We start from the raw sequence: 22,372 nt of genomic DNA, 5'->3' as shown, positions 1-22,372 counted from the left end.
TGTGGGTATCGGCCAGCTCCACAAGCCCCAGCCGCCCTGGAGGCCTCACAGAGGGGGCTCCAGCGACCTCTGGGTGCTGGGGTTTTCTGACTGTGACCCACGGGCCCTGTCTGCTCCAGCTTCAGTGTTCAAGTGGGGCATCTGTTTACCGACCTCGCGTCCTGAGTTTAGGGCCCCTGGGAAACTTGACTTTGAAATCCCAGCAACCGCCCCCGGTGCCTGTCTTGTGTCAGCTGAGCTGGGCAGGCCCTCTTTCCAGGTCACGGAGCCCATGCTTCCCTGACTGTCCGAGGGGCCACAGGAGAGGACAGAGGACTGCAGAGGCCAGATTCTCCTGCCACGGCTCAGCGACCGGAAGGGACCAGCAGGGGGAGATGCCCACAGCAAGAACCCGGGAGGAGAAGCTGCGTCAGGCTGTGAGGAAGGACCCGAGGGCCTGCTGGCCGCTCTGTCCACTGTCCAGGCCAGGCAGGCCCGCCCCCAGGATGGCCTGAGGAGCTGCCATCAGCTGGCAGACGCCGGCTGGTCCATGCCCTTGTGGAGCCTGGGTCTCTGTGGATGAGATCTGCTGACGTGAACGGAGGGGTCGCTGCTCCTGGGCCCCCGTATCCTCGAGGAAGGGGGGCTTCACTTGGAGGAGGGGTGGGCTGGAGACCTGGAGCAGTCCAGAGTCGGGGCCAACTGCCTGTGGACCATGGACGAACCAGGCTGTGGGCACCACCAAGTGGGCTTTTCAGGCCTTGAGACAGGAAACTATTCGGGGCCGCTCCGTCGGGAAGGCGGGGCAGGCTGCACGCAGCTGAATCAGCCTAGACGCCAGCAGTCACAGCCAGAGCTGTTTGATGCTGATGTTTCGGTGGAGTCCCTGGACCCGAGTTCCCCCGTTGAACTCTCCCCCCCGCTGAGATGGCGGTCTCGGGAGGGGGTCTTGGTTGTAGGGGGGAGCCGTCCGGAAGCGCTTTTCCAGAGACGGCGGAGAGCCTCCTCGCACCTGGCCTGGCGCTGTGTGAGGACACAGTGGGAGATGGGCCCCAAGGCCAGGAGGCTGGTCCCAGCTCCGTGTGCTGCTGGTTCCCGCCGCTCGGTTGCTGTCAGATCAAGTTTCCAAAGTCCCCTGCGCGACGCCCTCGAGTGCGCCCCTGCCCCGCCAGGCCGCCTGCATGCAGGCCAAGCCCTGGGCCGAGTCCGTGTCCCCACACGGCCCCCTCGTGAGCGCGTCTGCATTTCCTCCCGGGCTGTGCCGACCGCTCACCCAGCACCTGCCCTCCTGGGAGCCCCTCCCCTCCTTGCGAGCCTGCACGGACTGTCCCAGACTCAGCCTGAGGGTCTCCTCCCCCTGCAGCCCCTGGAGGTCCTCCTGCAGAGCCAGCCACCACCTCCTCGCTGAGCACTGGGATGGGGTGGGGGGGTTACCCTGAGGATCTCGTGATGACAGCTGAGCCTTGGGTCTACAGCCACACAGCCATCATCTCTGTGCTGAGCACTGGGGTGGGGTCCCCTGGGGGTCCCGTGATGACGGCTCAGCCTCTGGGCCTCACGTCAGAACACAGTTAGCCTGCTTTCCGCCAACAGCAGCTCAGATCAGCATGGACGTTGCGCACACCAGGCCCAATTAAACAGTATTTACTGACTTGGCGTCATCTCTCGATAGTGGTTTCCACGTTTAATGAAAAGGAGCTGTGAGCCCAGGTCTGAGGACACAGGGGCAGGGCAGCCCCCCAGGTCCTGCGGGAGGACGCAGCGAAGCCTCCCTTGGATGAGCTGCGGAGGCTGCTGACAGTGTTCCCCAGGTGGGAGAGCAGGGAACCCCTCCCGCAGGAGCAGAGGGAAGGCCCGACCCGCTAGGCTGAGGGGTGGCACCCCTGTATCCCAGGTAGTGATGCCCCAAAGGAAAGCCCTGGGCTGGGACTGACAGGCCAGGAACCCAACTCAGACTCAGGTCACAGCCATCAGGGACCCACGAAGGCCTCGACTCTGCCTGGTGACCCCTGGGAGGCCCACGGCCCGAACTGAGATGCTTCCTGGAGGCCCCTGGGGCCACGCCCACCCACCCTGCTGCCCGTCCCCCACAGAGAAAGCAGATGCTGACTCGGTCCCGCGCCCGCAGCAGAGCCCGCAGGGCCGCCTACCCCAGCCCGGACCCTCGCTGAGCCCCAGCCCTGCCCTCGGAGCTTTCTAAACACGGGAGGGATGAAGTGGCTCATTCCCACCCCTGGGATCAGGGCCCTACCCTCAGCCACGTGGCCCTCCACTCACGCAGAGCTTCCCCGCCTCTAAGGGTCTCAGCATGGCCCTAGAGCAGACATCCCCTCCCTCCACCGCCTCCTGCTGAAAGCCTGATGGTCTGGGGGACACAACACGGTCACAGACAGTAAGCGGGTGGAAGGAAAGACCTCACGATGAGTGAAGTGAGCCCACAGCACGCAGACCTCTGGGTCAGCAACAGCAGTGCCCAGGGGGAAAGTCACGCCATAGGTTCTACAGTCAGAACAGACAGATCTCAAATTGGGAATCTGACTTGACACTGTAAAGAACCGGGAAAGAGGAAGAGAGAACCGAACTCGCATCAGCAGAAGGGAGGGAGCAATGGAGACCGAGCAGAGATGAGTGCGGTGAGGCGGCCATAGTCGGCTGCTGGCGTGTGCGCTGGGGCGGCTCGGAGATCTCTCTGTGCCCACGTGTCCTTATTTTGTAAAACAGAAAGTCACCTTCCCTCTGAAATGTGTGAAAGCACTTTGTAAACTATGAGATCTTATTAAACTTACTTTATGTCGGACACCTTTTCTGTTCTGAACTAAGTGCCAAATAGCTGTAAAGCCCATACCAGCACTTGGGCAGAGAGCCTGATAGATATGTGCTCAGTAAGTCCCCGATTTCAAAAAAGAAAAAAAAACACAGAAAGTCAATGAAGTCAAAGTTAGTCCTTTAAAAAGCTTAACAGAATTGGCCAACTGTTGGCCAGACTAAGAGAAAAAGAGAAAGGGCTAACGCAGTCCTGCAAGTCCCCACCAGGGCGATGAGGCGAGAAGAGAAAGGAGAACGTCCAGGCGGAACACGAAGCAATGAAACCCCCGACGTGGAGAGGAAACCACGTGTGCGTGTGTGGTCCCAAAGGGCCCCCTGAGAGTCCCTGGGGCTAGCAAGCAACGTGAGCCGCCTCCAGGACACACACCAGCAAACAAGGTCAGCCGCGTTTCTGTACACAAGCGGGCTTCCCTGGGGGCTCAGATGGTAAAACAATCTGTCTGCAGTGCAGGAGACCCAGGTTCAATCCCTGGCCAGGAAGGTCCCCTGGAGGAGGGCATGGCAGCCCACTCCGGTCTTCTTGCCTGGAGAACCCCATGGACAGAGGAATCTGGTGGGCTACAGTCGACGGGGTCGCACAGAGTCAGACACAACTGAGCCACTAACACACGTACGTAAGCAATGAACAGCCTGAATACGAGATTAAAGAAACAATCCCATTTACAACAGCATGGAAATACTAAGGAAATAATTCAGCCACGAAGCACAAGATGCGTGCGCTGAAAACTGTGAGCATTCCCAGGAGGAACGAAAGCCCTTCGTGAATGAGCGACATCCTGTGCTTACGGACTGAAGACTGTTCGCAACGTTAAAATCCGCTGGATCACAGAAAAAGCTAAAGAACTCCAGAAAAACCTCTACTTCTGCTTTACTGACTCTGCCAAAGCCTTTGACTGTGTGGATCACAACAAACTGTGGAAAATTCTTCAAGAGATGGGAATACCAGACCACCTGACCTGCCTCCTGAGAAATCTGTATGGAGGTCAAGAAGCAACAGTAAGAACCGGATATGGAATAACAGACTGGTTTCAAATAGGGAAAGGACTATCTCAAGGCTGTATATTGTCACCTGCTTATTTAACTTATATGCAGAGTACATCACGTGAAATGTTGGGTTGGATGAAGCACAATCTGGAATTAAGATTGCAGGGAAAAACATCAATAACCTCAGATACATAGATGATACCACCCTAAGGGCAGAAAGTGAAGAAGAACTAAAGAGCCTCTTGATGAAAGTGAAAGAGGAGAGTGAAAAAATCTGACTTAAAACTCAACATTCAAAAAACTAAGATCATGGCATCTGGTCCCATCACTTCATGGCAAATAGATGGGGAAACAATAGAAACAGTGACAGACTTTATTTTTCTGGGCTCCAAAATCACTGCAGATGGTGACTGCAGCCATGAAACTCAAAGATGTTTGCTCCTTGGAAGAAAAGCTATGACCAACCTACACAGCACATTCAAAAGCAGAAACAGTACTTTGCCAACTAAGGCCCATCCAGTCAAGGCTATGTTTTTCTCAGTGGTCATGTATGGATGTGAGTGGTGGACCATAAAGAAAGCTGATGCCAAAGAATTGATGCTTTTGAACTGTGGTGTTGGAGAAGATTCTTGAGAGTCCCTTGGACTGCAAGGAGATCCAACCAGTCCATCCCAAAGGAAATCAGTCCTGAATATTCATTGGAAGGACTGATGCTGAAGCTGAAGTTCCTATCCTTTGTCCACCTGATGCGAAGAACTGACTCACTGGAAAAGACCCTGATGCTGGGAAAGATTGAGGGCAGGAGGAGAAGGGGACGACAGAGGATGAGATGGTTGGATGGCATCACCGACTCAATGGACATAAGTTTGAGTAAACTCTCGGAGCTGGTGATGGACAGGGAGGCCTGGCGTGCCGCAGTCCATGGGGTCACAAAGAGCTGGATGCGACTGAGCGACTGAACTGAACTGAATAATGTTAAAATGCCGACACTTCTCAACGTGCTCTCCAGATTCAGTGCAGTCTCTGCCCAGAGTCCAGTGGCCGTTCGTGCAGAAACGGAGAAAACTATTTTAATGTTAGTGTGAACCAGTGAAGTTGCTCAGTCGTGTCTGACTCTTTGCGATCCCATGGACTGTAGCCCCCCAGGCTCCTCTGTCCATGGAATTTTCCAGGCCAGAATACTGGAGTGGGTAGCCATTTCCTTCTCCAGGGGACCTTCCCAACCTAGGAATTGAACCCAGGTCTCCCACACTGCAGGCAGACGCTTTACCGTCTGAGCCACCAGGGAACAGTAATGTTAGTGTGGGATTTTACAGATGTTTTTAGTTCTCATCAGAAAGCCGCGGAACTGAGTTGGGAGAACTCAGGGCTCTGCCCAGCGCGGGGCCTTCCCCAAGGCCCCGCAGGATGTGGCGTGCTCTGCCCGCAAGGGGCCCCGCAGCACGCTCCTCCCAGGAGGTCCCAGGCGCTAAATCCTCGCTGCAGTGGGTGAAGCACAGTTGACTTTCCCGTCCTGGGGGTTCAGGATGCAGTGAAGCGACGCCCCCGGCGGCCCAGCGGGGAAAGCCCCCTGACAAGGATGCTTCTGGGTGGAGGAGAGCAGGACGGAGGCTCCAGGGCAGAGTTCAAGCCCCAGCGGCCCTGGAGGGAGTGCCTCCAGCCCCTGACAGTTCCTCCTGGTCTCTGCGGTCCCCGCCGTCAGCCTCTGTCCTCTGGAGAAGGTCCAGGCCCACGGCACCTGCTGCCAGCCCCAGGCCAGGCTGGGCCAGAGACAGCGGCCGGGCAGGGGGGCAGGTAAGTCTGAAGCAGATGTCCTCCCCCTGACAGCCACACCCGTGGGGGTGCGTGCCGATGACCGAGGGACCCTCGGGGCCACCGCACTGGGTGGGCGGCCTTCAGCACCAGGCTTCTTGTCCCAGGGGCAGCAGACGCAGGCGGGTGGGCGGCAGAGGTCCCCAGGAGGCACTGGGGGGAGTGAGCTGCGGGTGTGACCTTGGGCCCCTGCCGCCATGACACAGAGCCACAGGGCCAGCCGGGTTACGCGCATTCGAAGCCACCGCATTAAACCACAGCTTGCTCCACCCCATTCTTCAAACCACCAGGCAGCTCTGCAATCAGTTTCAGCTCCGGAAACGGAAACACATTTTGAGAGTGATTTTTAAACCTGGGGGCCTCCCTGGCAGGAGATAAGATGAAGAAATCTTATCTCCCTGGCCCAAGCTGCAGCAGAAGCCACCAGCCCTGGTTGCCACGTGGCAACGTGTCTGCTCCACGTGAAAACCAGACAGTGTCGGGAATGGGGGTGGGGGCTGGGAGTCACAATACTCACTTAAACAACAGCGTTTTTATCTGCCTCACCGGACGCCTCTGCGGGGCGGACGCTCACGAGGACAGGCCAGTGGCCCCTCAGGTTCGGAGCCCGCTCCAGGGGGGCTGGGCCCCACGTACCCCCAACTCCCGCCCTGCACAGGCCACGACCCCAGGAGCCGCTGCCCCTCACGGGACCACTTGGGTGCGGCCATGCCCAGGATCCCAGGCCAGGGCCCCAGACACCCAGCACCATCCCACTCAGGAGCTCGGGCAGCCCCTGGCGGGCTGAGCGCCTCACGGCGGTCATCAGGGCGTCCAAGGCCCTCTGAGCTCAGGCGATGGCCTGGAGACAGGCCAGGTGATGGTGCTGGGCAGCGGGCACCCAGGATCTGGCCACACAGGCCGATCTGGGCCTGGCTCCTGCCAACGGCCGATTTGGATTCAGTCTTGGTTCAGGAAATTGGAGGGCAGAGGCCAGCAAAACATGGATTGCTGTGCACCGCTGCCTGGGTGGAGCGGGCCCGTCCTTGCCTTAAGGGGCCGAGCCGCGCTGTGGAGTCTCCCGAGAGGCACTCCTACTGCGGCCCAGATAGGATGCTCCCAGGCGCCCCAGGCCGAGTTCTGGGAGGACATCTGGGGGTCCCACTGGCCCCAGGCCTGGTCCCACCATGTCCACCCCAAACCCTCCCAGTCTGAGGAGGAAACAGGGACGACCAGCTGGAGCAGGGGCCCCATTCAAATCCACGTCCAGCCGTGTGGTCACCTTGAGGTCAGGTTCCCCCCTGCTCACCGAGACCCGTGAATAAACCAAAGCCGAGACCAGGACCCTGGCCCAGCGCAGAGCTGTGTCCACCTGCCCACCCACGGCGGGCGCCGGGGGCCTCCCCACACTGACTCGGCGGCACCAGAGGGCAGGAACCCCACAGCTGGGCGTCGACCCCATCCCGGCTCCCCCGCCCTGGCCGCCCCAGCCCTGGGCACCTGGGCCTTCCATCACCCCTGGGCCCAGGCCTGCCCATGGCCAGCTTGCCGAGAACCCCCAGGAAGCCCAGGGCTGGGGGTCAGACGCGCTCGGTACCTGAGCAGGGGCTGCCTGGGGTGTGGCGGCTGGCCTGCCCCCGGGCACAGCGGGGCCTTCCTGGTCACCTGCTTGTAAATGTTCCTGGCGGTCACCCCGATCCACAGCAGAGCAGACAGGGTGGAGTAGTGCAGCGCGATGCCCACCTGGGGGAAGAGCCAGTGAGAGCCCGCCCGCCTGCCAGCGCCCCCGCCCCGAGTCTGAGCCCGACCCCCACCCTGTCCCCCAGCGCCCCCGCCCCGAGTCTGAGCCCGACCCCCACCCTGTCCCCCAGCGCCCCCGCCCCAAGTCTGAGCCCGACCCCCACCCTGTCCCCCAGCGCCCCCGCCCCGAGTCTGAGCCCCGACCCCCACCCTGTCCCCCAGCTCCCCCGCCCAGAGTCTGAGCCCCCTGACCCCTACCCCGTCCCCCAGTGCCCCTTCCCCGAGTCTAAGCCCCCTCCCTGTCTCCCTTGCCAGCACCCCTACCCTGGGTCTGAGTCCCTCCTCGTCAGTCCCCCAGCAACCCCCCCCCACCCCCCCACCTCCGCGCCCTTTCCCCGAGTCTGAGCCCCGCACCCTGTCCTGCTACCCCCTCCCACACCCTCAGGAAAGAGCTCAACAGCCACAGGAAGCGGGCCTGGCAGGGGCCCTGGGGTCCTGGGGCAGACACCGGGCTTCACAGGGACTCAGAGCTCAGGGAAGATGCGTGGGTGGCCGGGACCCTGAGCCAGCTTGGCCTCCCGCAGGGAGCTGTGGGCAGCCCCCCCCCCCCCCCCCGCCCTGCCCCCCCCCCCCCACCGCCTGGTCCTAGCGGGGAGACTCCTCCTGCACAGGGGGCCATGTGGTCAGCGAGGCTCAGCTCCCGAGGATGCCGCAAGAAGGGAGGGGCGGAGGCACGGGGGTCTCCGGGTTGCTGTGCCTCGGTGATCAGAAGCTGAATCACTCCTTGCCTGTCGGAGTCGCTCTTTATTATGGAAAGAGCCCCGAAGCCCCTGGCGGCTCTGCTTTAGCTAATTGGGCGTTCATTCCACACCCCATCATCGCCATCCAATTCTGTAGAATGAGGCTACCTTTGAAGTAATGACCTGACGTTTTGCGATGACAGGTAAAATATGGTTGCGATTGTAAGGATGTCAGTGTTTAAGGAATACAGAGATTTTCTAAACAAAGGTAACATCGCACCGTTGTAAGGATTTGCCACATGCAGAGTTCAGCTTCAACTTATGAGAAAGCCCCGTAAGGACGGGTGGGACTGTCGTGAGAACGCTGGACTGCGTTTCGGTCGCTGCCCGCGCGCGGGAGCGTCCAGGCCTTCTCTCTGCCCGGCCTGGGCCTCTTGCCTGGGAGCCGGAGCCGCGACCCCCGCCTCCGGCCGAGAGGAGGGGGCGGACCTGAGCCGCGTCCTCGGGGTGGGGCCTGGGCCGGCCCCGCCCCCGCCCGTCTTCCCCGAGGCCCGGGACGTGCCAGCCTGCGGGTGACGGGGAGGCCGAAACAGCAGGACCTGCCGGACGCCAGCCTCAGGTGGACACGTGCAGAGGTGCCAGCCTCAGGTGGACACGTGCAGAGGTCGCCGCAGGGCCGTCACGCCGGCGTCCACACGGCCCTTGAGCCGCCCCGGCCGTGCCGGGCTTCCGCGGGGCCATGGAGCCGCCGGCGCGCGTGGTGTCGCAGCCTCCGCGCGGCGCGCGCGGCTCTGGTCCCATAACGACCACCTCTCCTCTCCAGCCCCCAGCTCTGGGCCCGAGGGCCCATCACGGCCCTGGGGCGCGTTTCCCTGTGACGCCCGCTGGGGTGGGGGCGCCGCTGGCTGTGGGGGCCGCTGTTGAGCCCAGGTGGTGGTGAGCTGGGGTTGGGCACGGTGGGCCAGGCTGGCTGGCAGGGGCAAAACCGCCCTGGGGCTGATGAATCGTACCCCGTGGCGGGGGCAGCGGAGCGCCCAGAGTCTGCAGCCCGCAGGACGGCCAGCTGTGCGGATTCAGTCTGAGCGGGTCTGGAGGCGGGAGGTCCCTGCCCAGAACACTCATGGCTCTCCCTGCTCAGACGTCTGTCCGTCTGGTGCACGCTCTTGGGGACCGACAAGGCTGACATTGGGAGGACAATCCGCTCTCCTGGGCCGCCGCTTGAACGTTCATTTCACACGGAAGCACCCTCACAGACGCCCTAGGAGGATGTTTGACCGGATGTCTGGGCACCAGGGCCAGTCAGCTTGACACTGGACAGCGAGCGTCACACCTTCCAGCCGACCCGGCTCTGAGCTGTGCCCCGGGGTCCCTCTCCTCCGGCGAGTACGGGGTCCACGGTCACGGCCTCCTAGCCCTGCACCTGTCCTCTCTTCTGACTGTCCCTCCGGGCGAGCCTGGCCTGGGGGCCACGGGCCCTCTGCTGGAATCTTGCCCTCTCTGCCCCGCACCAGAGCCGACGTTCGTGTTCAAGTGAGCGAGTGGGGCCGCAGTTCCTTCTGGAAACGTGGACTCGGAGCTGAGGGGGGGCTGTCACCACGAGGTGACCAGCAGGACTTCTGAGGCCCTCCAGGCATGTCTGCCCCTGCCCGTGACACACTCAGGGGTCCAGCCTGCTGGCCTAGCCTGGCCGTGGCTGCCACAGGGATGCCTGGCCCCCTAGCCTCTGTCTGGGCAGAAGGCTTGGGGACAGTTCCCGGGTTGGGGGCCCCCGGCCGGGCTCTTGGGACTGTAGGGGTCGTGGTGCTGAGGGTAGCGGCCCCAGGTCCCAGGGCTCCCCGCAGTCCATTCTGCTGCTTCCAGACGGCTCCGCGTCTCAGCAGGTGTTCAGAGGCGGATGGCAAATTCGATTTCCCGGGGCTCCCCCGCGGGTGTTTCTGCAATATCGAGAGGCCTCCGGGAGCGTGTCTGCCCTGCGTGCGGTGCAGGGGTGTGCTGGTGAGTTTTCGGCCAGGCACCAGGAACAGGTGCAGAGTCGGCCTCCCGGTGGGACGGTTGGCATCCACACGCGTTTGTGGAAAGCTGACCTCTCTTCTGTACTCAGGAGCCTGGGGACGCTGGAAACTGGGCCCTTACATCCTGCCGCACAGGCCTGGCACCTTGTTTGCAGGGGGAGCGTGTAGGGGCAGGAGCTCACAGACAGTTCCCCCCGAGGCAGCCCTGCCCAGTGGGAGCAGACTCTTGCCCTCTGACACCCAAGAGTTGCCAGCAGCTGCCGTTGGTGCAGGACAGGTCAGTTCGTGTGGACAGAGGAGCTGAGGTCAGCAGGCACACACGGGAGCCAGGGAGTTGAGCTGAGGCAGCCTCCACGGCTGTCGCCACGCTCTTGTTGAATTCACACAACCAAGGCCACAAGGGGGGCCTGTGACCTCGTGTGCTGGCCAGGACACTTTCTCCGTGTGGTCCTGGCAGATAGACACCCACTAAATGAGTCCTTGGTGAGGTGCCCTGTGGTCCATGGGGAAGCCCCCACCTGGCCCCGGATGAGTGCTGTAGGTGTCTGCCCGCCGGGAGGGGACTGTACCCCCAGAGGGGACTGTCCATCTAGAGGGGACTGTCCTCCTGGATGTGTCTTCCTGCAGGAGGGGACTGTGCCCCTGGAGGGGACTGTGCCCCTGGAGGTGTCTGCCCACCAGGAAGGGACTGTGCCCCTGGAGGGGACTGTCCGCCAGGCTGAGCCGAGGCCAGGTGTAGGTGGGCTGTTGAAAGGCTGGGGGGAGAGAGCAGAGGGTCTCGATGCCCAGCTGCACGGACCCTGGGCCTTTGACCCTGACTCGCGGCTGACGGAGGGGCCTCTCTGGCTCTGTCAGGACCAGGGGCTACCTCATACGCGCCCTTTCTTTTTTGGCTTCGCTGCGAGGTTTGTGGGATTATTTCCCAACCAGGGATCAAACCCACAAGCTCTGCAGTGGAAGCTTTGGAGTCCTACCCACTGGACCACCAGGGAAACCCCTTTCCCCTCTTTCTAAGAAAGGCCAGGCGGAGCCACGGGGTGGGAAGAAGACCCCCCCGGACTTCTCCCAAAGGCCCCTTATCACACAAGAGGGCCAGACCTTCCAGTCAGTGTGAGAGCACTGGGTGCCTCGTGGGGGTGGGCACCCCCAACCCCTGGTGACCCGGCAGTGAGGGCGGTGTCTCCCTGGTGAGGAGCTGAGACCCCTGGGCCAGGACTATTACCTGGGCCCAGGGAGCAGGCCCCGCCCCTGAACTCCTGCCCACCCATTTGCAGGAGAGGCAGGTCGAGTCCCTACTTCTGTGATCAGCCAGTTTGTTGGAAATTGACTGTCTCGTTAACATGTCACCAGGGGCTTGGAGAAAACTAGTCCAACTGGAAAATAAACTAAATAACGTGATCAGGCGCTGAGCAGATCGGTCAGACTCACACAGGGGAGGAACTGTGATACAGGCGCGCTGGGTGCTAGAGTGCCCGGCGGGAGAAGCCCCTGGACAAACGCTCGGATGTCGTTTCACTCAGGACGATCATCACAAATCTCCCCCTTGGCTGGAAAGTCGATGAACCCTTCAGACCTGGCAGCAAATGAAGACAGCACTCACCGCCTGGCACAGGGTCGGGAATCTGGTGCGGTTGATGCCGCCGGCGAAGGCGGAGAAGGTCAGGGCCGCGTGGAGACAGAAGTTCAGGAGGGTGTGCCGGCCCAGGCGGCTGATCCGGATGGCGCTGCGGGGCGAGACCGCGGTTAGCAGCGTCTCCCGGGGCGGGGCGCGGGCGGGGCGCGGGCGCGGCGCGGGCGCGGCGCGGGCGCAGGGCGCCCTCTGCTGCACAGGCCGCGCTCTGTCCTGCCGGGACCGGGACCGGGCTGGAGGCCTCGGGTGGACCGGGATCGGCTGGGAACAGCACGCTAGGGAGAACAGGCCGGGGGTGGATGGACAGACTTGCTGTCCACTCTAGTTTGTGGCCTCGGGTGCTTGGTGTAAAGTCACCCTGGGATGCTGGGCCTGGTCGTCTCCAGTCGTCATATAAACGAGGACCTAGAGGCCCTGGAACCTCACAACTTGTCCGAGGTCCCCGGGGAAGGTGCGGGGTGTGTGTGTGGGGAAGCCGGTCTGGCTTCCTCATTCCCCGGGTGGGGTTCTTTGCATCTGATTGAGTCTGCACCTTGGGAGAAGGCTGTGGCTGACTTACGACCCCACAGCTGTGACTGCCGCAGAGGACGCTGCTTGGGGTGGAGTCCACGCCCAGGGCCAGCCCGGCAGGGCCCACACTAGGCTTCTCAGTCTGTGCCTGCAGCCGTGACTGCAACCACAGCTTCCCTGCAGCCTCGGTCACGCTCAGGCCTCCACCTGTGGCCCTGGCCCACGACGTGCCCAAGCTTCTCCCCTGACCACAGTTATGCCTGTGGGCCAGGCTCTGCCCACGGCTCTGCCCATGGTTTGGCCCCTGATGGTGGCCAGGACTCCTCCTCGATTTTCCCAGGTCATCTTTGAGGGACGTAGAGAACCCACTGGACTCCCCTGTGGCCGGCCAGCCCAGGGCAGGGCTGCTCTGAGGGTTGTGCGGCTACTCGGACCTCCTCGGGGCGCGCCCTGTCGGGGCCCTTGGAGGAAGAGCGCGTGTCACCTGACGGGATGAGAACGTGAGGCCTGGGACATCCGTCCCCCAGCACTCAGCCACCTGCGGCCGCCAGGGCCACCGGGGCCCGTGAGGCACCTGCCCGGGACTCCTTTCTACATGAGGACGGAGAGGGGGCTCACCTTTGGTGGACGACGTAGGTGGCGGCGGAGGCCAGCAGACACAGCAGCATGACGGCCGTGCAGGCATACACCACGGGGTGCAGGAGCTCCCCTGGGGACGGGGGCAGGGAGAGGACCGTCCTCAGATCCTGGAAAGGACACGGAGCGCACGGCGTGACTGGCGTGGCCGGGCTCTCCCAGGACCAGCGTCCGCCCTGCAAGCTCCTGGAGGCCATTCCTGCACCAGCAGACGTGCTGGGAACGCCTAGGGCAGGGGCAGGGCCCCTAACCCGGGGAGCGCTCAGGGCCGAGGTGCCCAGCACTCGGCTCAGCCGCCGGTGTCCCCGTGGGCTCTGACGGCCGCCTCCCCAGGGACAGCGCCCTGCTGGGCTGGGGGTCGGCCCGCCAGCCTCCCTCCGTCCCGGGGGCGCGGGTCGCCCGGAGCCCGCTGCCGTCAGAGGCACCTGTGTGACATTACCGCCCTGGGAGGCTCCTGTCTGGTTGCCCCCAGGTCCTTCTGTGGGCCGCACACCCACTGACGCACTGCTGGGAAGGTCTCCCAGGAGAGTCTGTGCCCAGTCTCAGTGGTCCTGCTGGGTGTGAAGCCGCCCCAGACCCTTGTGGCGCCCTGCCTCCTCTGCACATCACACGAGAGCCCTGCCGCGGGCAGCGGCCCCACAGTCCAGGGGCGCTGGGCTTCAGGGACCCAGCTCAGGTCAGACACAGTCCTGGGGTGGCCCTGACCCGAAGGGGCCAGGGTCTTTGTGAGAAGGAGGATCAGCAGGAGAGGCCACAGTGGCATGGGGGGGGGGGTGTCTACACGGCAGGGAGCGGCCCCAGGACACCAGCCTCCTGGGGAGGAGGAGGAGGCGCTGTCTACACGGCAGGGAGCGGCCCCAGGACGCCAGCCTCCTGGGCTGTGGTTTGAGCCTCCTGCTCTTGGGGCTTTGCCACAGCCCTCCAGGGAGAGCCTCTGCCTGTGGAGCGGGCGCTCTGGTGCCCACTGCCCAGGTCAAGGGCGGGGTCCGTGCTCCATGCTCTGAACCCGCTGCTCTGCTGGCACAGCTCCAGGGGATGTGCTGGGCTCTGGAGGGCACACTGGGGGCCAGGCTGAGCCTGTGGAGTACGGTCCAGCGGCCCTGTGAGACCGCCTGAGCTGCCCTGGCGTGCCCACAGGGCTGGTGCTCAGGGTTGGGCTCTGCCCTGCTCCCCAGACCGCAGAGTGTCCATGCTGAGGCGCCTGCCCCAGCCGAGCGGGCAGCAGAGGCGGCTGATGGAGCCTCCAGGATGCAGTGGTGGGGGATGGAGGGGCACCCCGAGAAGGCCTGGGCCTGTCCACCGCGGGAGGTAGGAAAACTGCTGTCCTCAGGCTCAGGCTGCTTGTCTCCCGATGGACGTTTCTCAGCCCAGAGGACACGAGGCCTGGCCGGCCAGGGGCGAGCTCAGAGATGCCACTCTGGGTCCAGCCTGGCCTCTGCTCCCTGACTGCTCTGATGCAGACTTGGGTGAGAAGGTTTCTGTCACCGTGGCAACGGTGGATGGAATTCAGTCCCCTGGGAACAGGCACTGCGTGACCTGGACGCCAAGGGGTCCTGAGCGTCTGGCTGCCCAGGGGCCCAGCGGATGAGTCAGGCAGGAACAGCGCCCGTCCCAGAGTGAGCGGGAGGCCAGGAAGGCGCCGTGCTGCTTGCAGACCCCAGCCGGACACGCGCTGTCCACCAGCCCCAGTCCTGACCATCCACCAGCTCCAGTCCTGGCCATCCACAGGCCCCGAGGGCCCCTGTCTGATGTGCACGGGCTCAGGGGAGAGGCAGGCAGGGGACACGGGCCTCAGGACGACTGGGGAGTTGGCTGTGTGTGCCGGGGACCCTGCTCCAGCACCGGGAAGGTGGTGCCCCGAGGGGCTGCGGTTAGACCCTGGCAGGACTCAGGCCACATCCCGAGGAGCCCCTTCCGAAGGCATGGAGGCCGTTGGGCCCGTCCTGCGGCCAAGAGTCTGCGCCCTGGTGACGGGCCTCCCAACAAGGGCAGGATGGGCTCTGGTGGAGAGCAGATGCCTCATGAGGGGGCGGCGGGGCGGATGCCAGCGCTGGGGTCTCGCTTTCGGGGTGTTGGGCTACCGCAGCCCACCCCCAGGGCCCCGCGCATCCCGAACTCTGAGTGTCTCCGCCGGGCAAGGGTGGGAAGGGGTCTGGTGCCCAGGAGTCCCGTGGTGTTTCTGCACCTGCCAGGCTCCACGGGCACTGGCCTCCTGCCAGACACAGCTCACCGAGAATGTTGAGAAGAGACAGGTCTTCTCAGTCAAGTCCTGATACCAAAGGGTCTTTTCTTCCTGGAGTCCTCGGCTGTGACGGTTTGGCTTCAGGTCTGACGGGGCTCTGGGGGCGTCCCCAGGCCTGCACATGAGGCTCCTCTCACGGGAGACGACAGTTTGGCTCTCTGGGGACAGCCTCATGGGCTGGGGCCGCCTGACTCACCGTGGGGGCACGCTGGGGCCTGTGTTTCTGGTTTACATCCACGTGCGAGGGCCACTGCAGGTCCGGCCCGGCCCGTTCTCCCAGGGACCCAGTTGGGACCCACACCCTCACATCTCGCCTGGAGCTGAAGGGCCAAGGGGGGGCCAGCCTCCCCGGGGGCTCACAAGTCCCTTCCCCACCTTCTCCGGGCACCGTCACTACCCCTCAAGACTGAGGTCAGACCTCCGACTCTTGTCTAGGGGGGCAGGGACGTGGGGGTAGGGGTGGTTGAGCAAAGCAAGCCCGTGCTTCCGGGTGCAGTGTCCGCCTGACGACTGCGTCTGTGGAACGCCGGCCCAGCGGGGCTGCGACGGGGGAGCCTGTGCAGGGCCTGGACCTGTGGCGGAGAGCTCCCCTCCAGCGCACGCAAGCTGCCGGGTCTGTCCACGCAGGGAGACCGCTTTCTGCTGCGCCGAGGAAGAGCCAGTTGGTTCTGGACACAAAGGTGCTTCCTGGGCCTGACGCCCACGTGGCCTTGGAGCGCGCAGGGTCACCCCACCTTCGCACCCCCTCCTTTCCATCCACGGGCCCACTTTTGAGGCTCCGTGTGGTGGTGTGGGGTCTTTGACCGCCAGCAGCAGCACCCACAGTATATGCTTCGGGAGAGACAGATCGGATTCCACTCGGGCTCCTGTTTCCGTTTCCTTCTCCAAATCAGACTTGTCAACAGCGCTTTCTACATTTTTAGAGGTGACATTTAAAATTCAAACTAGGTAATGCAAACGGCGATGCATTCCATATTTTAAAGTTCGCACATGTACAAGCGCCTCAGAAGAATCCACTCTGCAAACATTCCACCAGCAAAACCCTTCTGACGGTCCAGTACCTGTTCAGATGGCACCCGCTGAATAAGGCCCGTGGAGGCTGTGGGGCCAGCCATGCGCTGGGACCGGGGACCTCGGGTGGAACATGGGCCTCCGGACCGAGAGGCATCCAGAGAGCCCAGGGAGGAAGGGAGGCGAAGCAACCCCGGTCTTCTTGCGAACGAGGCAGCCCACCAACTGCTGAGAGCCGCGGGCCTGCCCCAGCTCTGGGGCCAGGGCTAACGATCCCACTCACGTCTTCGCTCACAGGACGGCCAGTTGAGACCACAGTGGGGTGTGTAGAAGCCGCGGTGGGGTGTGCAGAGGCCGCGGTGGGGTGTGTACAGGCCGCAGTGGGGTGTGTACAGGCAGCGTCGGAATGTGTATAGGCAGCGTCGGGGTGTGTACAGGCCACGGCGGGGTGTGTACAGGCCACGGCAGGGTGTGTCTTGTCCTGAGGACCTGGGCTTCGCCGCCCCGTGGCGCCCGCAGGCTCTGAGCGGCGGTCCCGGGGCAGCGGTCTGGCTCGTGTTTCCCCTTCACGTGCGTCTTGTTGTGATTTTCTTGGATGTGTCCTCTCTGTTATGTTCTGCAACCACATCAGGATGTGGAGAAAGATAAGAAGATAGGAGGACGCCGTCAGGTCAGGCATCGCCTGTCTGATCACACGAGGCGAAGTGGCCTCTCCGGGCTGTGGGTCGGACTGTCTCTGGGCGTCCATCCTGTGTGCTCAGACATCCAGGCTGGGCCCGTGGGCAGCTGGAGGCAGGCAGGACAGGCCCTTCCGCCCGAGGTCGTCCCGACCCAGACGCTCCCGGGGGCCCCTCGTCTGCCGACCTCTCCCTCCTCCCCGAGGGAGTCCGGGAGCACAGACACACAGGGCAGGAGTCTGCCCGATCGGGGCACACGCCATCCTGACAGGGGGATGCTCAGGGGTGTGCGGCATCAGCTTTTGAGGGTGTGCGAGCTGGCTGCACGACGAGGAACTCTGAAGAAAATACATTGAGAACTACCACGGGCTTCCTTCCGGACCAAGGGTCACGTGCGTGAAACGGTCCCCACCAAGGGGAACCAGCAGGGGGCGACACGCTCTGAGACACAGGCAGGTGCCTCAGCTGTTGGAAGGTGAAATACTGGCCCGAAGGGGACGGGACATGGCAGGCGGGAGGGACCCACTGGTGCTCTGGGGAGCTGCAGGCGTGGCGGGCAGGTCAGGTCAGCTGAGCCAGGGCCTGAGCCCCTCAGGTCTGGCCGGGTCTCCCTAGCCTGGATGGAGCCCCTGGATGCCCTGTGGGCCCCCTACCTCCCGCTGCCCCTCGGCTCCGGCTTCCTGGCCCCTGCCCTGCTGGTCTCTCTGGGGTTTTACCTCCATCCTTCTCGGGGGAACGTGGGTGCTCCTGTGTGGATCGGGGCCCCCACGCACGGTCTGGCCTTGGGGGGCCTCTCACCCTGTCCTGGCCCCTGGGGACGGAGCAAAGGTCAACGCCGCTCAGACCCAGAGGGGCTCCACTGGGCTTCCCCTGGGCTGGGCCGGGCCAGGCGCGCCGCTGAGCGGTCCCCGAGGTGCTCGGGCCCCAGGGTCAGTGAGCTCAGCCTCCGGGCCACGCTCGAGGCCACAGGGCTGTGGGAGGCACACGTGCTAGCCCTGCCGCCCGCCAGTCCCCAGAGGCAGGTGTGGCCGGCCAGCCATGCCTACGGGACCGCCGGGCGCCGCACGCAGAAGGACAGAGCACCCGGCCAGGACGGTTTTCACTCCCTTCCAGGCCTGTCAGTGTGCTCCCTGGGAGAGCTCGTTCTCTGTGGTTTTGGTGAGGATCACGGGGCTGCTCGAGGGGAGTGTGGACGGGGCCGGCGCAGCAGCGGTGGGGCAGGTGGCCGCTGTCAGCCTCGGCACGAGGGTCAGGGCCCTGAGGGCTGGCGATGGGGCCCGACTTGGCCTGAGGAGGCCGGGCTGTTAGGTGCAGGCCCCCTGCCCCCAGGGGTGTCCGCCGTCCCGAGGGCGCACAGGAAGCTTGCTCAGAAGGCAGCACGGGCTCCAGCAGGCCTGCCCGAAGATGCTTAGGGCTCAGCAAGGTTCAGACGTGGCCACGGCCTCACTCAGGGCCCAGAGTCGGGGCAGCCGACTGCCAGGCCCAGGGCCGAGCAGGTGGCTGGAGGGGGCAGCCTGGGCGCGGGGCCAGAGCCACTGGCCGGCCAGCCTTCCTCCCCACAGCCCCCAGGGCCCTCGAGCAGCTGCCCCGCGGGCTCCCAGACACGTGCAGGAACATGCTCGCGCCAGAGCCGGAGGCTTGGGCTTGGGTGCAGCCGCTCCTTTCAAAAACGCTCCCCAATGTGAATGTGACTTCTTAGGACTGGAACCAGTGAGCCACTAGGTCCAAGCTCTCTGGACAAGGGCGCCCCAGCTCTTTCCTCCTGTCCTAGACGCCTACGTGGCATGGGTGGGAGCTGGGGGCAGGATGTGGATGGACTTGCCGCGAGGAAGGCGCTTGACAGGTCAGAGAGGGCCAGAGACGAAGGTGAAGACGGGCCTGACGCTGGGGCACCTGGACCGGCAGCTGTGGGGCCCCAGGGCCCACCCCCAGGCAGCTCCGTCCAGCCTTTGCCGACGACGGGACCCAGATTGCAAATGAGGATCTGAACTCGAGGAGGCAGAGCTTCAAACACAGCCGGACTGAAGTCCTGACCGTGTTGGGGTGCACCCACGGGGCAACAGGTGCCTGGCTCAGAGCTGGGGGCCCGGCCGGGGGCCCCGGGACGCACACCGCTGGACGCTCAAGAGGCAGGTGCCACCAGCTCCCTGCCTCTGAGCCCTCAAGATGACGCTAACCTTCAGCAAAAGGCATCGCTCTTGTTTGGACATTTCAGATCCAACCAGAAGGGAACCAACAAGAAGCTTGGATGGCCTCTGCTTGTGGAGGCTCGGGTCTGCATCTTCAGCCCAGACTTGGGGTCCGAGCCCTGGCCATGGGGGTGCCATCCTCCGCCATCGGCATTCTCTGCACGCGCCGGCCGCTGCCCGTCACAAGCGGGCACAGTGTGTCCTTTATTGGAATCCAAACCGGCTGCGAACGCAGGGAAGGGCCCCGGGCCTGCAGGCCGAGCCCCCGCACGTCGGCCGTGCCCCCACACGCCGGGCGCGCCCCCTGTGTTGGCGAGGGGCCTCCATGCCGGCTGCGTGTGCCGCTGAAGCCCACCCACGTCCCCTGCCTTGCGTTCGCCAACTTTCCGATGGGAAGGGCTGCAGTGGGAGGGAGGGCCGTGCGCAGGGCCTGGGGCCAGGAGAGGGCGGGACCCCAGCGCCCCCCGGGGGCCCCCAAGCCTGGGGTCCAAGAGGTTTGCACAGGTGGAGGGCGAGGCCGGGGCAGGCCGCCGCCTGCCCTGACTCGGTGATTCAACATTGCAGCGCGCCGCTAATTAGTATGATCTCCGCGAGCCGCCGCTGGAGAGCCGCGGCGGAGCAGCAGCCCGCGGCCCCCGGCGCGGCCCCGCCCCCTCACGCCCCGCCCCCCGGGCGCCTCGCCGCAGGGCCGGCCGGCGCCCCCCGCCCCGCGGAGCGCACAGCAGCTCGCGTGCCCGCGTGCGGGGCGGGCGGGGGCCTGAGCCCCGCCGCCGGGTACTCACCATGGGCACAGCGAAGTTACTGAAGTGTGAGCAGGGGTGGAACGGCCCGGCCGCCTATGTCGCTCCCTGCTCCCCGCCAGCCTCCATGGCCGTCCGGAAGGTCAAGCTACCCCGCAGGGGCCGCGGGGTCGAGCCCTGGGCGACCGCGGCGATGGGGAGGGTGCAGGCGGGAGAGGCCGCCCCCATCTGTGAAGGCAGGGAAGGCCAGGTGGTGCGGGGTCCTCCCCGCATCTCGCAACCCCTCTCCCCCCGCCACCGTCCCCGGGCAGCCCCGCCTCCCGCGCAGCAGCAGCAGCGCCCCCCGCAGTCTGCCCCGCTCTGGGCTTCTCTCGCCCCAGCCAGCCTGTTGGAGTGTCCGGCTCCAGGCGTCTGGGTCAGGCAGAGGCTCGGGGACGACCCGGGGCCTCAGGGGCCTTGGAGGGATGGTGCCCCCGGGAGCGCTTCCTTCTCCATATTTAAAAATCGGCCTCCGCTTGCCATCCAGCGCAGGACTCTCAGCCCAGTCTCAGGCTGCAGGAGTCACGTAGAGCATGTCTGTCAGCTCAGCCAAGAGGCTCCAACGATCCCCCACGAGCAGCCAGACCCGGGCGGGTGAAGCTTCTGCTGCCTGGATGCAGCCACAGACCCTACGGGCCGGCCTCTCCCCACACAGCTCGGTTTCCCCGGTGGATGGGTTCCGTCAGCAGAACCCAAAGTTGTTCATAATCTGCGTTTGCAAGAGCAGGCACAGCCGGCCCCTGGCAGGCGCTGATGCCCCGGGGGGCGGCCTGGGGAGCCGACGCTGCGGCCGGAGGGCTCCGACCTGCACCCCTCCCCAGCCGTGTCCTGCTGCCTCCCTGGACGGGGTGGAGGGGGGGCACCTGCGTGCAGACCCTGGAGAAACGCAGCCCAACTTCTCACCTATTTTGGTGAAACGAGCTGGAGTGGCCGCAGTCCTGTGCTTCCCGCTGGCGGAGAGGTGGGGCGCGTTCCCGGGTCTGGGGAGCCGCTGTCCATCCAGGGGCAGCGCGCCGGCTGGAGAGTGGAGTTATCAACAGATTGCAAGACCGCAGCCCGGCCAGCCCGGCCAGCCCGGCCTGCCGGGGGTGAGCCGGAGCCAGGAGCGCACGCTGGCGGCCGTTCTCAGCGGGCGGCTTCCCGAACTCCGTGCGAGGATCGCCGGCGGCCGCTGCGCCTGCCCCCGCGGGCGGGCGACGGCCGGGGACGGGCCGGTCGGAGGCAGAGCCGTAACCATGGGGACGGGGGAGGCGCTGACGCGCACGCGGCGGCTCCCTGCGGCAGCGGCGATGGTTCTTCCCAGCCAGCCCGCCGGCCCAGGCTCCGCAGAGCCGATTTAAAGAGACAACCGGCGGTTTCGTCTTCGTTGCCAACAGAAGCGGACAGCTCCCATCAAAACACCCCCTGGGGGAGGCGGGGAGCGGGGTGGGAGCTCGGTGTTTTTCTGGCAGGAAGCCCCTGTCCCTCTAGGGCTCTGGGAGCACAAATAAGAACAAGGAAATTGATTTCGGAGGAGTTTTCACAGTTCTTGTCTTAAAATATTCTCAGATCCAAAGATGGCCACAGTGAGGTCAGCCCACAGCGCATCCCAGCGTGAGTCAGCAGGTGGTCCTGCCCTGTCGGTGGGCTTCAGCTGTGCAGAAAGAACCCCCGACCCCGACCCCAGATCCCTACCCAGTCCAGGGCCCCGGACCCTGCCCAGGGCTAGAGCTGGTGACAAGCTCCCAGCAGAAAGCTGAGCAGGTGAGGGGAGGATCACAGGGGTCCTGCCTGCAGGGCGTGGGGTGGGGGTGCCGCTGGCCAGAGGGTCTCTGAATGGGGTATTCCTACCCTCCTGTCCTTGGTCCCACCAACATCCCCAATGCTTCTGTCCCCAGGGGCCCGCTGATCCTGTTGCCCCTCCGTAATGGGTCCTGAGCTTCAGCCGAGGGACAGAGACCCCCGAGGGGTGAGGGGTCATCCGGCTGCCCAGTGGGTGCTGTCAGTGCTGACTGGAGACCCTCCTGCCCATGCCTGCCCACCTAGCGTCCTGGGGCGGCTCCCTCAGGTGCTGGCGGGCACAGCGGAGGTCCCCAGGCCAGGTTGATGGTCCTGGACAAGGGGGGCAGGGGGTGGTGGGAAGGCCATCCTGGACTGGGGGGATGTTCTGCTCAGACTCCCCAGGGCTGAGGTGGACCCCATGGGGCGTGCGTCCACCTGCAGCTCCGTCCACAGACTGTGCCGGGAAGGGGCTGATGGACACAGGTCAGCTCACTACCGCCTCTGGGCCCCCAGCCCCGAGATGACAGAAAGGTCATGGGGCCAGGCATCCAGGAGGCCGCCGGGGCACCGGGAGGAGGCCCGGGGCTGACCCTCTGTCCCTGGGCCCTGGCCACAGCATGGAGACCCACCCTGGCCTCGGAGCAGGGGGAGCGGAAGCAGAGGTCACTTCCAGGCGATGCTGAAGGGACACAGAGGGCGGGGGGCCGGCCTGGAGGAGCCCCTCCAAGCCCAGGCCTCAGCCCCACGCTGGGGCCCGTGGGCTTCAAGGCAAAGGCTGGTCGAGCCCAGACTCCCCAGGGGTGCAGGTGGGTGCACGGAGTGCTCTGGGGGCGCTTTGGGCAGACGGGCCTGGCTGGCTGCTAAC

General features: G+C 64.5%; 1 protein-coding gene across 1 annotated transcript in view; it reads right to left on the bottom strand.

The window, feature by feature from the left end:
• ADGRA1 (adhesion G protein-coupled receptor A1) overlaps positions 1-20,954 on the bottom strand; it is a 34,723-nt gene extending 13,769 nt beyond the window's left edge. Inside the window, exons 1-5 of the mRNA XM_027960332.2 lie at positions 20,650-20,954; positions 19,750-19,935; positions 12,831-12,958; positions 11,673-11,796; positions 7,178-7,323 (exon numbers count right to left, since the gene is read on the bottom strand). Coding sequence (XP_027816133.2) covers positions 7,178-7,323; positions 11,673-11,796; positions 12,831-12,958; positions 19,750-19,752 — 401 coding nt within the window. The 5' untranslated portion in view covers positions 19,753-19,935; positions 20,650-20,954. The remainder of the gene's footprint in view (positions 1-7,177; positions 7,324-11,672; positions 11,797-12,830; positions 12,959-19,749; positions 19,936-20,649) is intronic.
• Between the last annotated feature and the right edge of the window lie 1,418 nt (positions 20,955-22,372).

Source organism: Ovis aries, chromosome 22, assembly GCF_016772045.2.
Source record: "Ovis aries strain OAR_USU_Benz2616 breed Rambouillet chromosome 22, ARS-UI_Ramb_v3.0, whole genome shotgun sequence".
Lineage (NCBI taxonomy): Eukaryota > Metazoa > Chordata > Mammalia > Artiodactyla > Bovidae > Ovis > Ovis aries.
Note: the sequence above shows the minus strand (reverse complement) of the source record. Positions and strands in the feature narration are given on the sequence as shown.